Consider the following 17,653-nt stretch of genomic DNA (forward strand, 5'->3'; position numbering starts at 1 on the left):
CTACGCCCGCACTGTCCGCATGTCTCGGCTTGCACTGGTAGTTTTCTTCTTTTTCTTTTTTTTTTTTTTTTTTTTTTAAGTTGAGTTTGTTATCACTGCTCGGTGCCACTTGGTGGTGTGCTGGCGGCGTCTCCCTCCCTCCTCGCGCCCCTCCCCTCTCCTTCTCCTCTCCTTTCCTCCCGCCTCTCTTCCCTCCCCAGTGGATGGAGGCAGGAAGGCTCCAGGCGCGCGCTCCCCTCTGACCACCTACGGAATGACCTCAGAGTGGGAGAATGTGCCAAGGCCCGGAGGAAGCTCGCGTTCTCCCCACTGGAACCAAATTCACATCTGGAACCGCGGCTCAGGCCTGGGGGCTCGCGGGGTGGTTCCAGCTTTGCAAAGAGGGGATAGGCAAGAAAGACCAGGACGGGGCGGGGGGAAGGGTGGTAATAAGCAAAGCAGCAGCCTGCTTGCTGTTTGATAGTGCCTCTGTCGGTGTCTCCCCAAAGCCCTCGCTGGCTCGCCCCCGCGCTCCCCTTTCCTGCACAAGCCTCCCAGCCACCGGCAGGACGGCTCGCGCCCCCCACCCAGCCTTTCACGCCTCCCGCAGCGAGAGGAGGGGCTGCTGCCAAGACAGCCCAGCCCAGACTCCGAGAGGCGAACACAATCCAGTCTCGGGGGAAGGCTCGGCTCTGGATCCCGGTGTCGATCGAGGCGAAGTTCTCGGGGACACTCTCTAGAACGCAGGGGGCAGTGAAGGTCCGTGACACGGGTGGGGGGAAAGAGGGAGGCTCTGGAGGCGTGAGTTACTGGGAGGAAAGGCACCTTCACACACACACACACACACACACACACCCCAGGGCTGTTTCCTCGGCCTCCCACGGGAGGAGTCTGAAGCTGCTGAGGAGGGGGAACAGTGCGTCTTCACCCCTCCCCATTTTCCCCCTGCAAGTCCAAGGAAATAGCTGTTGGATGCACGATTTTGATTCAATCCACCAAGCCAGTTGCCAGAGCTCCCCCTAGCGCCGCTTCGAGGGCGCTGCAGCGGTTGCGGATGGGAGTGGGCGAGGCACAGCCGGGGGCGGCGGGGCTGCTGGGGGTTGCTCCGCGCTGCACCCGGGCGCCGCACAGCTTCTTCACCCAGCCCGGGCGAAAGCCGGGGCCGGAAGCCGCTTCTGTTCCCACTCCAGGTCCGCGATGAGAAGGGCACGTGGTCGGTCGCCTTTGTTGAGAGCGCGGTGCTGGGCACAGAAAGCCGTGCGGCTTGGGAACTCCGCACCGGCCCTGGGATCCCTATGGCAAAGAAGTGTCAGTGATGGGATGCGACACAGGAGCCTTGAAATCCGCAGAACACCAGATTAGGGTGCTCCTGCCAACCACCTCCCCACCAGGTTTTTTGAGCTTCAGCTTAAACACGCTGGGCACATTGGATCTAGGGAAACCTGAAGCTGGGTGTGGAGTGCTGCGAGCCCCCCAAGAGAGGTGTTCTCCCCTTTTATCTTCCTAGAGCCCGGGGACCTTGGGTAGTCACCCAAAGGGTTAATGCCCTGAACATAATGCGTGACCCAAAACAAGCCCCTTGGCAACCTACCAGAGCGCTAAGACATTCCACACAAGCAGCGCTCTGCACAGCCCTGATACTGTGCTGGGCTCCGCACCCACAGCTGGAGCTGGCCGAGCGCACTGTCTCAACACACCATGCTCCAAGCATTCTCCTCACCCACTCGAGACCCCTAGGGCCACCGGCACAGCATGCAACATGCCAGCCTTGAACATCCAGAGAGACGAAAGCTCCCAAGCATAGCACACAGAAACACTGGCTCTGGGAGGGGCTGAGCATGGAGGGTGCTGTCAGGCCGTGGCATCCTCTGAAAGTGCTGGGCTCAGGCAGACAGAAAACCCAGAAATCCAACCAGGTCCACAGACAAGCCCTTCTCCCTCCAGCAAAGAGACCAGCTGGACCCCACGAGAGCCCGCAGGCAGGACTTTGAGTGCTGCTGGGGAGCTGGGGGATTGGAAGAGGCTGGAGGCTCCCGGGAATGTGGAGGGGGAGCTTCCAGAGAACAGCAGCGCAGGAAGCCAAGAAGCCCCTTGTTCTCTCAGGTTGACCAGCTCCCCCTCCACGCTTTCCAGCTCCTAGGACACCACAGGGCCTGCTGCCCTTGATTCATGGTTCAGGGCTCAGTCTAAACTGCACTCCCAGCAACGCGGAGCTGCTGGGATGACAGCCCAGTGCCTTGAAATACTGCAGGCTGCCTCCAGAGAAGCCAGGGGCTGGGGATGCCCTAGGATCCCAGAATGGCCACTGGCACTGAGACCTGAGCCTTGGGTGTGTGTGTGTGTGTGTGTCCCTCTGGCACAGTGCAGACACACCAGGAGCTGTGTCTTGGACACATTTACAGAGTGTTGGCTTGGTGCCCAGCCCATGCAATACACTAACTGTCCACCATGAACAGTGACTAAGAGCAGCAAGTGCCTCTGCATGCATTAGTTCATTTAATTTACCCCGTGACCCTCGGAGGTAGTTAGCATCCATATTTTAGAAATAAGAGAATTTGCCCAAGATCACACCACTAAGAGCCCAGCCTCTACCTGGTGGGGCTCACAGTCTAGTCGGGAAGAATCTGAAACCTTATGGTACAAGCTGGCAAATGGCCCTGATGTTATTTAAATGGTCATTTTGAGAATTGCCAGCTGAGCCTAGGCTAGATTCTGGGATCTGGTCATGCCTGAACTAGCAGGTTGAGAGCAGTGCAGCACCCCTTAATGTTTCAGGCTCCAAATTTCAGGGACATGGGATAGAGAGACACAGGGCAGTGGTGTCTGTATGCTGCCCCATGCCCATTTCTGTGTCCATCAAGACTCCCGTGTGGAAGGGGACAGCAGCGTGACTGGCATGAGCCTAGGCAAAAGGGGGGAATTTCTTGGCTCATGCATTAAACCGTACAATGGGCAGGTGTGCACCTGGCTTCAGGCACAGCTGGATCCAGGCACAAATCTTCTGGAGAATGCTCTCTCTCAGTCTCCTGTGACTTTCTTCTCTGAACTTGAGCTCCCCACTCTTCCTGCAGACCAGCTTCTGTATATAGCCGTGGGAAGCAGCTCTGGCCTTCTACCTCACAATTTACCGCCCAAGAGAGACTGTTTTCTTCCCCAATTGCTAACTCAGAAAATCCGAGAAAAAAGACTGTGTCCCAAACCTAGGTCCCATCCCAAACCTATGACCAGGCTGAGGGGCAGTTGGCTCACCCTCTCAGAAAAGAATGGTACCAGGTGACAGAGCAGGGATGTCCTCCAGAAGCTGCAAGCCAAGGACTTGGGGAGACAGAGGGCTGCCTCAGGCCCTAAACGGTGCCGCAGCTCTGGAAGGAAGCTTCTCCTTGCTCCACACCTGGACACCTGCTGCCTCCAGGTTTGCCACCCAGGGGAGGGCGGGTGAAGCCCCCAGGGCAGGGGACTAAGTTTTCCAGCAGGCTCACCACAGGGATCTCAGCAGGAGCCACCCTCAGGGGACTTAGAGCAGGGGACATCCATGGAGGTCAGAGTGGAAGAATGTGGCTGGTACCTCATAGGTGGCTCCTCTGGGGACTTTCAGATGGACCTGGGATAGGCTTTGAGGGGAAGCCAGGCACCAGCCAGCAGGGTGGAGGGGACAGGGCCATACAAGCCAACATGGCCACCTTTAATCCCCAGCTGGTTGGGACCTGGGGACCTCTGGGGTCAGGTAACACCATCTATTTACATGTTCAGATGAAAAAGACTCACAGTGTTGGAATGGCATTCCTCGGTGGTGTGATTCGAGATGACTATCCTGCACCGGCTCTCTGGTCACTGTGGTTTATTCCAGGGGCTGGGCCTTGCATGTGCCAGGCAAGTGCTCTGACATTGAACTACACACAGCCCTGCATCCTGTTCTTGTTAAAAGAAGTGGCAGACAAAAACACAGGCCTGGGCTGGGGTGTAGCTGGTGGCCAGGGGCTCGCCCAGCATGTGTGAGGCCTGTTTGATCCTCAGCATATTAAAACCCATCCTCACACAAAGCAACAAGACAAAGCACCAGCCCTTCTCCAAGGGCTGTGGCAGGGCCTTCTGGAGGGAGCCTGCTCATCCTTACCGCTGACCAACGTCCCAGCTCCACAGTCCTACCCATCAGTCATCGCAGGGCAGTTTGCTTAGAGCTGCTAGATTACCTGGCGAGGTGGTGCAGAAGAGGCAAATGTGCCAGGGAGATCTTTTCAGCAGCTTGGGCAGAAGCTAAAAAGGAAGACGTGAAACTCCATAGAACAGCCATGAACCAGGCAGCCAGAGACCGAAGGCAGGTCCCGGCTCAGCCGAAGACTCACCTAGTGACCTGAGATGAGTCACCCCCTGAGCAGGCCCACATTCTCTCCTCTGTAAAGCTGCATGAGAGGAGAGGTAAGGCCCTGAATCAACTTGGATGCTTTGGAACTCAGAAATGCAACCATGGCTTCCAGCCTTCTAATGACCTGAGCCTTTGCGTCCAAGCAGATTAAGTGCCGATTGAATACCAAATTCTACAGCTACCTTCAAGCACGGACATCTGCCTCCCACTCATGCATTCAATAAACACTCATTCATTCAAATATGTCTTGCATGCTTAAACATGTCCAGCATTGTGCTGGGCATAAAGGACGCAGACACACAAAGGGCTCTGACCTCATGGAGTTTACACTCTAGTAAGGGAGGCAGACAGTAACCAAGTAAACCAGCTGGGCATGGTGGCCCATGTCTGTGATCTCAGGGACTTAGGAGGCTGAGGGAGGAGGATCACAAGTTCAAGGCCAGCTGGGGCAACTTAGTGGGACCCTGTTTCAAAATTTAAACAACAACAACAAAATTTTTTTAAAAGTACATTTTAAAAGAGGTTCAATGTAGTTCAATGATAGATCACTTGCCTAGCATGTTTGCAGCCCTGGATTTGATCCCCAGTACTTAAAAAAAAAAAAAAAAAAGTGAACCAAGGAACAATTAGAAAAGTGATACAGAAAAATAAAATCAGGGCCAGGGGAGGGGGTGGGATAACTTTGGATTTGGTGATTATAGTAGCTGGCATTTCAGCTGAGACCTAAATGAGTCAGTATGGAACAGGTCATGCTGCAGTAACAAATTAATCCTCATTCTCAGAGAATTAATTCAACAATGAATTCTTTTCTTTTTCTTTGTGCAGTGCTGGGGATTGAACCTAGGCCCTTGCGTGTGTTAGGCAAGTGCTCTACCCTGGAGCTACCCCCCCAAAGATTCATTTCTTGACTATGCAAAGTCCATGCTCTGGCCTTCCATGCAGTGACTCAGCAATTCTGGCTGCTCCTATCTCAACACCACCGACGTGGTAGAGAGTGAGAGCTAGGTCCTGCAAGGGCTCTTTATGGCCTCGGTCTGAAAATGATTCTCCTCACTTACACTCGCAGCTCATTGGCCCCTGCCTAGCTGCAAGGGGACTGGGAGGAAGGCTGAAGTGCATGTCAATGAGCACCCGAGACCTCTATCACACCAGTAGAACAAACAGCAACCAAAGCACCTTCCCGGCAGAAGGAAGAGGCGGGGCAGAGACAGGACAGAGAGGAAGGCAGGGATGGGTCCAGCCCTGTCACTGTGGGAGGTGTTTCCTAAGCACAGAGGGTGAGCATTCAACTGGGGCCCTGGACAGACAGGGATTTGGGTCCCAGCTTCCCCCCAGGACCACAGCGAGGGTCTGTGGGATTGAGGTTTCTGAGACTCGGTCTCCTGGGAGAGCGCTGGGTGACCCAGTGGTGGCCTGGGAAGGGGCCTGAGCAGCCTGACGCCCAACACGCTCTCAAGAGGCGGCGGCAGCTGGAGGCGGCTCCGGCTCTTCCTTCCTTTCCCAGGTTGGGGGAGGGAGGTGCCGAGGGGCAGGGTGGGGACAAGGCAGCTGCCCCGACCAGTTTTCCTGGTTGTGCCTGGCAGGCTGAGGCTGCAGACCAGCCAACCGGAGCGATGTTGCTAGTCCCAGTGGGCTGAGCCCCATGGACAGCCTCTCCAAGGGACCCTCAGCAAAGAGGGAGGAGGAAAGTGTCCCAGGCAGAGCAAGGTGGAGAAGGTGTGCCTTTCTCCAAGTGGCTCAACAGCAGGTGAATGGTTGGGGACAGCAGGCCCCCCCCACCCCAGTGCCCGTCCAAAGCCCCAGCTGGTGGTCCAGACTCAGCCTCCCAGCCACACCCACCGAGCATGGACGTTCTCTGCCACGTTCTAGGTGACTGACTGCAGCTCCTTCTTCCCCCAGTACTAAGGATTGAGTCGAGGGTGCTCTACCACTGAGCTACTCCACCTCCTTTGTCATTTTCATTTTGATTTTGACGTGGGGTCTCATTAAGTTGCCCAGGCTGGCCTTGAACTTGCCATCCTCCAGCCTCAGCCTCCAGGCTAGCTGGGATTATAGATAGGTGTGCGCCATGGCAACCAGCTCCTGCCAATAAGTTCTGCAACATAAGGACAGGCCCGAGAGCTCCTGCCTGTGCAGTGAGCTTCCAAGGGCAGATGGCACACAGTTAAGTGCCCCCAATAATAAGAGCTGTAAGGAGGGTCACAAGTTCAAGGCCAGCCTGGGCAACCTGGTGAAACCTAACTCAAAAAAAAAATTTTTTTTTAAAGAGGCTGGAAATGTACCTCAGTGGTACAGTGCCCCCTGGGTTCAATCCTCAGTTATTTACTTAAAAAAAAAATAATAATAACTGCCGCAGTCTGGCTGGGCACAAAATAACCGGGAGGTCACGAGCCACTTGTAGGTTCAAAACAGGAACTACTTTATTCCCCAAACCACGCGAACTCAACGGGAACTCCGTGAGAACTCAAAAGTAGCGGGCACCCAAGGCAGCAGGAGCCGCCCCTTCTGGCAAAATGCCAGGCACCATCTTGACCTGGCCGTGGCTCTCAACAAATAACAACTTGGGTACGGTGGTGCACGCCTGTAATCCCAGCGGCTCGGGAGGATGAGGCAGGAAGATCACAAGTTCAAAGCCAGCCTCAGCAAAAGCGAGGCACTAAGCAACTCAGCGAGACCCTGTCTCTAAATAAAATACAAAATAGGGCTCGGGATGGGGCTCAGTGGTCGAGTGCCCAAGTTCAATCTCTGGTAGCCCCCCGCCAAAATAACCTGGGTGTGGTGGTGCACACCCGTAATCCCAGTGACTCAGGAAACTGAGGCAGAAGGATCACAAATTTGAGGATAGCCCTGACAACTTAATGAGATGCTGTCTCAATATAAAAAATAAAATAAAAAGGGCTGAGGGTGTAGCTCAGTGGTAGAGTGCCCCTGGGTTCAATCCCTAATACCAAAAAGTTAAAAATAAATTAATAAAAAGGCTAGTCCCCAGCAAGGTGTCTGGGAGTCTTCAGGGCCTGGCTGTGCCGGACAATCAGTGTTTACTCAGTACTTGCTAAACAATGTCGTTCAGTGGCCCAATGAGTGAACAGGTGGATGAATGGACTATTGGTCCATTCCAGGGAGTGGCCTAAGCCCTTTCCCACCCCCAGGCGCTCCCAGCCCCAATCTCCAGATGCTTCTTAAAGACCCCCAGGTCCTTCTTGCTCTCCATTCACTCTCCAGCCCCCAGGTACCCCCAGCCCCTATACACACACCCCTCCTTTGACACCCACATCAACCAGCCTGGGGAGTGAAACTGGAAAGACTGGGGAATAAAGCTTTCCTTTGTTCGAGAAAAAATCTGGGCCTAAGATAAAGCCCATGGCCTGAGGCCAGAAGGAGCCACGTGGGGAGGGGCGCCCAGACCTCTGAGTGAAGTACAGTCCAGTGTCTGGACGGCACCAAGGTACTTTAAGTCAAGGGAGGAACCTGGGTCTGGAACCCAGGCCTGGCTCTGTACTCTGCAGGACCCTATGGTCAGGCCTCAGACACTCTGCGATTTCCGCCCCAGGGGTCTGGTCGTGAGCTGGAAGCTGGGAGATCCCTGGTGTGTTGGTTTGGGCACGGCACATGCTGTGGCAGGGCTGGTGTGCTGTCTCCCGGCACCTCCCGGTTCTCCCTGGCCTCTTCCTAGGTTTTCTGTGGCATGCACAAGACCTGCCAGGACCAGTGCAGTCACACCAGATCCCGAATCCGGATGTCCCCATCTTGGGGTTTAATGCTCTGCAGTTGCTGTGTTGAAATACACAACCATATCTTTGAATCTGTGTTTTAAGTCTGGGACGTTAGGAGCATGATCCAGGGGCTTGAGTTTCAGCTCCCGTGGTCCTGTCTCCTGTCACCTCCACCTCCTTGGGGCAAATGCTTGCCCCTGGCATCCTGGCCCGCTTACCTGCCCTCCCAGCGTTGGCCAGGGCCTGGGCACAAGCACAGAGAGGGCTTGGGCTCAAGCAAATGTTCCCAGCAGCTCTCAGGGTATGGTAGCAGCTGTCACCGCCCTGGGTTGACCACATCACAGCTGACCTGGCAAGCAACCAGAGACGGTACCTAGGTGTGGGGAGAGCTTCTCCCCTCCCCTGTCCAAGTACTGACATCCTTGGGGGCTATTTCTCTGCAAGCTAGAAGGGAGGCCTGAGAGAAGGGGGCAGTGCTGGAGCTCAAGACCTCAGCCTGGAGGTGGAGGGCCCGAGCAGCAGGTGTCAGGCCCAGGGACAGGGCATGTCCTCTGGCTGGCACAGCAGGGGTGAAAGGCGCTGGAAGGGTACATGCTTCCTGGTGGCAACCTTCTCCAGAGGGGAGAAGAGTCCCTTGTGCTGGGAGAGTCCTCTCCTCCTGCTGTGGCTACCTGCCCGAGCCTGGCTTCTGGTCAGCTCAAGGGACCCTCCAAGACAAGCCATGAAATATTAAATATTTATTTTTTACTTATAGGTGGACACAATATATTTTATACTTATGTGGTGCTGAGGATCGAACCCAGTGCCTCATGCATGTTAGGCGAGCGCTCTGCCTCTGAGCCACAACCCCAGCCTCTCATTTTGATGATTCTGCAGATGAATTCATATATGTGTATATATATGTACATACATATATTACAAAAATATCCATCCAACCATATATGGATGGATATTTATATATTAAATGTTTATTTGTTTTATAAAAAATAGTTTATTGCATGAAATTTAAGGAATTCCCAAGCACTCTTATATTCATAAAAAAACAACATGCTTTTTAAAGTTACAATCTGTTACACACAGTGACACCTTTCCTGGGAACAGCCCCAAACTAATGACTCCTTTTACCTGCACATGAATTTAATTGATATTCATATTTATTTAAACCAAACTGCACTATATAAAAATGAGTGGCAAAATTCATGCTAGTAATTTCTTTTATTTACTTATTTATTTAGGTACTGGGGATTGAATCCAGAGGTACTTACCCACTGCCCACACTTGTTGTTTAGGGCCTTGCTAAACTACTGAGGCTGACTTTGAATTTGCCATCCTCCTGCCTCAGCCTCCCTTATAGGCGTGCACCACTGCGACCGGCTTCATGCTAGTAACTCAACTTTTTAATTTTTCCTTACTTAGAATGACATAAATAGAAAATTTAAAACACCAGGACAAGCTGAGAGAGAGACTATGGAAGTGTCATTCTTCCTTACTTTTTAGCAAGGGGCCCTGAAATTTCATTTTGCTCTGCACCCCATGGATCATGTACCTGGCCCAGCCATGGCCATGCCCAGGAAAACACCTCCCCAGCTCACCAGCCCTGGCAAAAGGGGCAGCTTCCCAACAGCTTCAACAGGAAGTACCAGGCATAATAATCATTGGCACAATCAGGGTCACATGCCCACCCCAGAGCCAATCACAGTGGGCAGGGAGATGAGGGCTCTCTGAATGGCCAGGTCTGGGCATGTGACCATCCCTAAGCGTAGGGTGCCTGATTAGCTCCACCTCTTCCCCTTCTAGTGGGTTCTCTTAGGAGGGATCCTGTGCCCAGAGGGAAGGGAGCAGCAAGTTACAAACTTCCACTGTGCTCCCTCCACACACTTAGTTTGAAACAAAAAAGAAAGCAAAAAACCCAAACCGCACCGCCCGGGCAGGAGAGAGCTAGTGAGCTCCTCTCTGCTGCTCCATGGGCCCAGGCTCGTTTGCAGGGCCCTCCTCTTCCTTCAGAGCTGGGAATACCCAGGGCTCGGCACGACTGTTTTCCCTCCCTGCCCGCTCCCCTGGGCCCCTCAATCCTCTGACAGCGCTGTCCAGCCAGGGTGTCTCTCCAAACACCATCGTGGGGGTCCCAGGCCCACCTGTCTGAGACCAAACCCGAGAGCCACCATCTCTCCCACAGGCCAGCAAGCTGTTCAGGCCAGAACTTTTGACTCCTCATTTCTCACACCCAAATCCAGCTCATCGCAAATCCATCGGTCTGCTCTCCTTTCGGGGTCACCACCCGCCTACTTTCAGGGCTGCTCTCCGCCTTGCCCGACCCCCCGCAGGGGCCCTCACTAGCCGAGGTCTTGCTCAAGCGCCAACCCTCTTCCTTCTTGCCATTCTCTGGCATTCGGAAGTGTTTAGGTTGGATTGTGGCCCCTCCCGCTGACACGCACCGAGGGCTCTCCCAGGCCCCTCTGAGCCGCTCCAGCAGCCCTGCCTCTCCGGCCTCACTCCATGACCTCCAGCCGTGGCCTCTAGCATTCCCCGCTGCATCAAGGCCTCGGCACTTGCTCTTCCCCTGCTGGGAATTTCCTCTCGGTTCTTTCCGTGGTTAACTCTGGAGCCCACTGGATCTGTTCACTTGTCTCCAAGCCACACCCCTCTGTCACACTCATCCTGTTTTTTCACAAATGTCCTCACTGCTGATGCGTTGGGTGCATTGCTCCTTCATCCCACCAGCAGATCCCCTCAGTTCCCAGCTCTGGCCCAGCACCTGCAGAGTACAAGTTGTGCACATAGTAGGTGCTGCGCAAACTTCTGTTGAAGGAGCCTGCTCCTGTGGGTTGGGATGAGCTCTGGCCCAAACCAAAAATGGTCCAGGGGGAGACAAGGAGGCCAGACTTTCCCCGGAGAGACATGGGTGCCAGGACTGGGGCCTGGACTCTTCCTGCTGTGGCAGGAGCCACCTCGATGTTGCTGAAGCACTGTCAGTTCAGCCCACCCAAGGCCAAGGTCATTGGTCTGCCCTGTCTCCATCAAGGGTGCTGCCCGTGCTAGGGAGGCTCAGAGCGGGGGACGTGGGACTTTGTCCTGCATGGTGGCTCTCCAGAGGAGCTCCTGCAGCACAGCGGGGAGAGGGGTAACGTGACACCCAGAGTCAACAAGCTGCTAGATGATAATATCTCAGCCTGGGGCTCAGGTGGTCTTAGGTGAAGGACCAGCAGGTGCAAAGGCCCTGGAACAGCAATAAGTTTACCTCTTGGAGGACCACAGAGAGCAGGGTGACACAGGCACAGGGACAGGAGGGAGTAGAAGGAGCCCTGGGGGCCAAATCTTGTAGCAGAGTCTCTGTATTTGGAGGGGCTCCTTGAGGGATCTGAAGGGAATCACCTGCCGCCGCTCAGGCAGACTCTCAGGATGGTGGGCAGTCAGGGGAACAGCGAGAATGCTGCAGCTAGCGAACCAGTGACAGCTGACAGTGGCTGAGACCGAGCTGGCCATGGTGCAGATAAGGGACAAGTGGACAGACCTGGTGTAGCCCAGGAGGGAGACCAGCAGAACCTTCCCATGGGTGTAAAACAAATTAAGGGCAGTGCCCTGGTTTGGGACCCAATGCCTGTCCACTGAGATGGGCTGCCTGGGCCTAGGGAGACCAGGAGCCCACTTGGCCATAATCAGTTCCCACTACTGCTGAGAAGTCTTCCTCCTGCCAGAAGTGCCATGTCATGGTGGCCCTTAGGACCTGCCTGGTGTCAGACAAACCAGGACGAGCTGGAGGCCCTGGACAGCCACCAAGATCCCCAAGCTCCACCTTTGTCATCCCTAAACAAGGCATGATGCCACTCTCCGGCTTGTTGTGGGGACTCCATGAGGGGGCAAGGGAGCATGCCCCGTAGGCAGCACGCCGAGATGCATGCCGTCAGAACTGCGCCACTGTCACTGTCCTGCCTCTTCACTCTTTGTGCAAGATGGCACCTGCCATCTGGAAAGAAGCTGGGCTGGGTGCCCCAGCCAGGGCCAGGATCTCAGCAGGAGGGGGGCTTCCAGCCACAGGAATGGGTGCAGCACAAGACAGCCTCAGCCTGAGCCCCAGGGAGAGGCCAACCTGAGCCTCAGTTTCCTCTTCTGTGGAAGAGGATGAGGTGAGACAGGCTTTCAGGCACTTGGCTCCTGGCCCAGTGTGCAGGTGGGACACATAGAACAACAACTCCCAGGATCTGCAGAAACCCCAGGGGTCAGGAAACCTGTGGCCAACGAGGACATGCTGGCCAGAAACTGGCATCGAGTGGGGTATGAAGCACTCCCGAAAGAGCTGGGCCTGGGGTCCACAGCCAGCAAGGGGGCAGGCACTCTTGGCTCCAGATGTTGTGACACCTCAGAGCCCCACAGGGTCCTCGTGGCTGGGGGCTCTGTTCCTGCTGCAGGGAGGCCTCTCACCCTACCCTATAGTGTCACAGTTCTTGCACGCTTTTGTGTCCCTCTGACCCTCTCAAGAGAAGGACAGCATCCGCCTCCTCCTTCACCCTTGGCTCACACTCAGGGACTGCACCCAGGATGGAGGTGAGGCTGTTACAGGGCTGTGCTCATTTGGTGGCTCGGGTTTGAGCAGCGCTCGTCAATGAAGTCCTGACCCCTCTGTGCCGCCACCACCCGCCCACCTCCTGGGCCTGCGGAATTTAAATGAGATTGTGCCGGCAGGGCCCTGGTACTCAGTGGCTTCTACAGCCAACCCGGAGGCCATGTTTACTTACCCCATGCAAAAAGTGAGGACACCGGGGTGGGGGGTTATAATGGGTCAAGGTCACACAGCAGCAAGTCCAACAGCCAAATCCAGAACTCAGACATGCCCTGACCACCACAGGCCCCCTTGCAGAGGCTACCAACTTGCACTGGAAGGGTTGGTGGATCCCATAGCCAGGACATAGTCGCCAGAATGTCCATAGGCAGAGGTCTGCGCAGCCAGTCCACCTGGACCCCCAGCCTGCAGTCCTGCTGGGGCTGCTCTCCAGGCACCTGGAGAGGCGCAGTCCCTGCTGTGCCTGCTTTTCAGGTGTCCCTTTTGAAAAGCCCCATTCTAGTCTCAAGCAAATAAGAGTAAGGGGTTTGTCCACACAGAGGCCCTCCCAAGTCGGCAAAGGTCCGGCTAGAGAGGGGGCTGCAGAGGGAGAGCACTGAGACCAGAAGTGGGTGTGGTGGCTGCCCACAGGAGGGAAGTGCTTGGGCAGCTCCGGTGGCACGTGGGGCACTGCAGAGTCTGCTTCATGACATGCTTCCGGATTGTCATCCCCATGTGCAGAGAAGTGACCAGGGCTCCGAGGGGGTGGAGCCCAGGCCATGGTCACACAGGGCTGATTCTTGTCCCAGGCACTCTGGTGCAGGGAAGACACTGGCTCAAGCTGGACGGCCAGGGCGCTGCCTCTCTCTGGGGCTCAGGAAATGCTCAGCAGAACCACAGCATCAAGAAAATGGAACTGCCACTGCCACCACGCCCAATCCAGCCACAGGTGGAGAAAAGAGCACCTCAACTTGGAGACGGAGTTCTGTACCCAAGCCATGTCTGTCAGGGTCCCAGGAGCAGCAGTTGGGCCCCAAAGTTCACTTCCAGGCCAGGGAGGCTGCAGATGCCCATCAGGAAACTGCTAGCCCTCCCCTCTCCCCGGTTCAAAGGCCCTGGAGGTACCCACTGCCTCTCTTGCAGGCCAACCAGATGGACTCTCAAACCCTGTCCTCCCAGCTCCCCTAGCCTGCTCCTTCCAAGGGTCTCTGGGCCAAACTACCTGCTGAGAAGTCACTGCCCCTTCCTTTACCTGAGGTCCCTAAGCACTGCTTCCATGTCCCTCCACCTGCCTGAAGGGACAAGCCCCCTCCTTCCCCCAGAGGTGCACAACTCCCAGGTACACTTTAGAAGAAAATATTTTTAATTAGTTTCCTTTTTCCCCCTTAGTACAAGAGTAACATGAACATTGTGGAAAGATCTGAAAATCAAATAAGAAACAAAAAGTGAAGTTAATACCCAAATGCCTTTCCTCTTTTGTTCACAATGTTTAATGTCTTCATGACCATCTGTGGAAACAGGAAAACCCAGTAGGATTTCCCAGAACTCTCACAGCCCCACCACCCAGAAATGAGCACATTCTCAGTTTCACCCAATAGATGGGCAAACAGACGCAGAAGCATCTAGAATGTGGGTCACTAAACAGGCTGCACTTCACCCACCATCCTTGCAGCTGCTCCCCGTTGAACCAGGGATCGTTTGCACCTTTCCAGAAAGAAAGAACACAAACAAGCCCCCTGATGGTCCACTGTATGACTGCCCCACCGGCCTCGGACCACCCCAACCACTGGACAACAGAGCTGTTTCCCAGAGGCCGCTGCAGCCAGCCTCTGGCCCTGGCCTCCCTACTGCTCCTCTGCAGCCTTGTCCTTCCCCTTCTCTGCTGTCCTAACCCACCCTCCTCTTTTCCCCAGGCCAGGGCACCTCTGCCTCACAAGCCCAGCACCCTCGGAACACTGTCTGAGGCCCCCACCTCCAGTGCTGGCCATTAGGCTTCAGGACAGCCACGGCCACCTGGTCTCAGGCTAAGTGCCCAGTCTCACTTCTTCCTATTGGATCTTTCCAGGTGATCTCACCCTCTCCTTCATCTCCATCATCCTTCCATGGGAGAACCCCTGACTCTATCTGGGTCCTTCACAGATGTGTCCCAAGCATCTGCCATGTGGGCACCTTCCTGGAGACATCAGCAGATGGTCAGAAGAGGGGCCTGCACTCCCAGGGAGCAGTGGGACAGGTGCCAAGAGCAGGTGCCCACCTCTCCCCTTCCCCAGAAAGTCACCAGGCATGCATAACTACAGCCCCCATGGCCACGGCTAAGGCCACGCTCAGGGCCAGGTGAGGCCTCTCAGAGGAAGTGAGGCCTTAGCTGAGCCCTGCAGAATAACCAGGGCTCCCCAATGGGCAAAGGGTTCTGGGAACAGGGTCAACCATTCAGTCACCCAGAGTTTAAGGAATGCAGAGAAGGCCAGTGCGACAGGGACAGAGAGCAGGGGAGGGCACGGAGCTTAAGGCTGGAGTCCTGGCCGGTCCAGGGGGAAGATCCTGGCTCTGCGCCCCCATATGGGGGCCTGGGTGGCTCTGCCAGCCTCTGTGGTCAGGCCCATGTTCTGCCCAGTTGAGCTTTCCAGCCCAGCCCTCCCTGCAGAGCTCAGCACCTTCTCTCGCAGACTGCTCCTTTCTGTGCTCTCCCAGAGACGGCAATGGGCCGGTGTCACCGGGAGCTCCTCCTCTTCCTCCACACCAAATTCCTACCTCCACGTCCCTCTCCTGGCTCAGGGTCTTCGACTTCTTTGACCTGGGCCTGGGCACCAGCGCCATCGCTAACAGCATTTCTAACCCAGCACACAGTGGCCGCCGGAGTTCCCAGCTCCCCAACCACGCCCATGCACATGAGCCTGTCCCCTGGCCTTTCCAGCTGGACGATGCCCTGGACTCAACTGCGTCACACTGACTGTGTGCCTGCTGCATGCCAATGTCTGCTGGGCCCTGGGATCCCCAGCACTGGGCGGGCTGGCTCATCCCTGCCCTCCTGCAGCTCGCCGAGCAGAGAAGCTTCACATAAACACATACTTCTTGCAGAGAATTAAATGCACTTGGGTTGAGGGTCAAGGCAACACGCAGACTGCTATAGGAGTCCACAGCAAGGGCCCCAGGCTGGCCTCAATACCCTGCACGACCCCACACATCTCTGCTGCCGCCTCCTGCCACCCACTCCTCCACACTGCTGCCACAGTGGCCTCACCAGCTGCCCTGGGCCTGTGTCCACCATCCAGGGCCCACTCCTCCTACACAGCCTTCCTGGGCACAGTCCCTAAGTCCAGCGCCTGAATCACTGGCTGCCTCCCTCCCTGGCTGGTCTACGCTGTTTCTCCACTAAGCTCAAGTTTCTTGAAGGCAGATGGAGATGGACAGAAAAGGGCCCTGCACCCCCAGGGAGCAGTGGGACATCTCCACGTTCCCAAGAGCCTTTTATTAACATGTACTTCACACTTGCTGGATTTAGGAAAAATGCATCACCTGACTGGGGCCCATCTTGGGCTCCAAGCCCCCAGCCCTGTGTCCCTTCTGACCAATTCTGCAGGTGTGTACAGTGGTCTCTTTCCCTGACTTCTGCACGCAGAGGCAAGAGGGGCACAGCCTGCAAGCCCCGCTTGTTCCTGGGGTCTCTTTGGCCTAGGGTGATGGGCAGAGCCCACCCTGCACTCTGAGAGCTTCCTTGGGACCCACTGGCCCTCAGGGGTGAGCAAGTAGCCACCTGTAGTGGGAGGCTCCATGTCCTGCCCTCTAGGCCTGAGATGCTTCCCCCTGCCGTCCTCACAACTCCACTGCCCCTGCTTGCCCGGCGGGAGCCGACGGCACTGCCTCACCTTTCCATGCAGGTGACCCTGGCACAACCCACCAGCATGGCTCTCACCACCACGCTTCCCATGACGGAAGGACAGCAGCACTAGCCTGGCTGCCTCAGCATCTCAAGGACCAGCTCTCTCACCTCCCCTCTTGCCTGCACCTCGGCCCTCGTTCCACCCCCTAGACCCTCCCCTGCGCACCTCAGGAAGCAGCACGCCCTCCCAAAGCCGTCCCCAGACCTCCAGTCCCACCTGCGCTCAGGCCTCTGTTCCTCCAGGACCCTGAAAAGAGGGGCAGGTATGCAGTTAAGAGCTGGCCTGGGAATCAGATTCCTTCAGGTGGGTGGGCTCGGGGAGGGCCCTCAGGGGGCCCTTGAGTGAACAGATCTCAGGGGTCTTCTAAAACACTGGTGTGTCCAGAGGCATCATGAGGCTCCCTCCACCCATTCCCAGCTTCCCTTGGAAGCAGCCCTTAGCAGGACCCTGCCCCAGCTGCCCTTCTCCCTCCCCCCACCTCCTCACCCTCATCATGGGGTCTGGTGGCTGCATCCTCGCCACGCTGCTCGATCTCCGATCTTCTTGGGCAGCCCATCCTACCCAGCCAAGGGCTAGACCAGCACCCAGTGCCCGCTCTGGTCCTCCCAGGGGAAGAGGCGTGCCCAGCACCAGCACGAACCCTCTCCCTCTGGCTCAGCAGGAGTGGCGCGAGCTGCACAGGCCAAGAGGTGGGCTCTCCTCCCACACCTCCCAAAACCTGATCTGGACCACTGCTCGGCCCACCCTGTACCCTCTCCCTGGCCACCATTCTGTGCCTGACCTCAGCTGCAGCCTCCCAGACAGGTCCTGCTCCCCTCCCACCTCACCGCAGGCCCTTCTCAGGCACAAAACCCAGATTGAACTCCAAGTCCCCAGGCCCTGGCCCTTGGCAGCACTGTGGGCTGCCCCTGCAGCTGCTCTCGGCTGAGGCCTCCTCTAGCTCAAGAAACCTCTCCACCCCACCTTCCCGCCGTTGCTGCTGCTTTCTTTACAACACACTCCCCCACCAGCATCACTGCTTTTTGATCCAAGGCTGCCGTGAACACACAGCCACCACCTATGAAATGACAGGCTCAGAAAGAAGTCAACTGTCCTGGGTTTCCTTGTCCCGTCACCAGCAGCCAGCCTCAGGTTTGGCCTCACATGTGCCTAAAGGAACCCCTTAAAGGAGGTACAGGTG

At 56.1% G+C, this 17,653-nt stretch overlaps 1 protein-coding gene across 2 annotated transcripts; it reads right to left on the reverse strand.

Annotated features, from left to right (window-relative positions):
• Positions 1–198: 198 nt before the first annotated feature.
• On the reverse strand, positions 199–16,935 carry LOC125619637. 2 transcript variants are annotated; one of them, XM_048812909.1, is made up of 2 exons: positions 12,789–16,935; positions 199–1,272 (listed from the first exon to the last, which is right to left on the reverse strand). In XM_048812909.1, exons 1-2 carry the CDS (start codon positions 13,371–13,373, stop codon positions 967–969), a joined length of 891 nt encoding a protein of 296 aa, XP_048668866.1. In that variant the 5' UTR covers positions 13,374–16,935; the 3' UTR covers positions 199–966. The 2 variants fall into 2 exon arrangements, 1 of the variants encoding a protein (XP_048668866.1); XR_007351165.1 differs by lacking the exon at positions 199–1,272 and adding an exon at positions 10,219–10,810.
• Positions 16,936–17,653: the final 718 nt, after the last annotated feature.

The sequence above is a fragment of the Marmota marmota genome, unplaced genomic scaffold (genome assembly GCF_001458135.2).
Source record: "Marmota marmota marmota unplaced genomic scaffold, marMar, whole genome shotgun sequence".
Taxonomy (NCBI): Eukaryota; Metazoa; Chordata; class Mammalia; order Rodentia; family Sciuridae; genus Marmota; species Marmota marmota.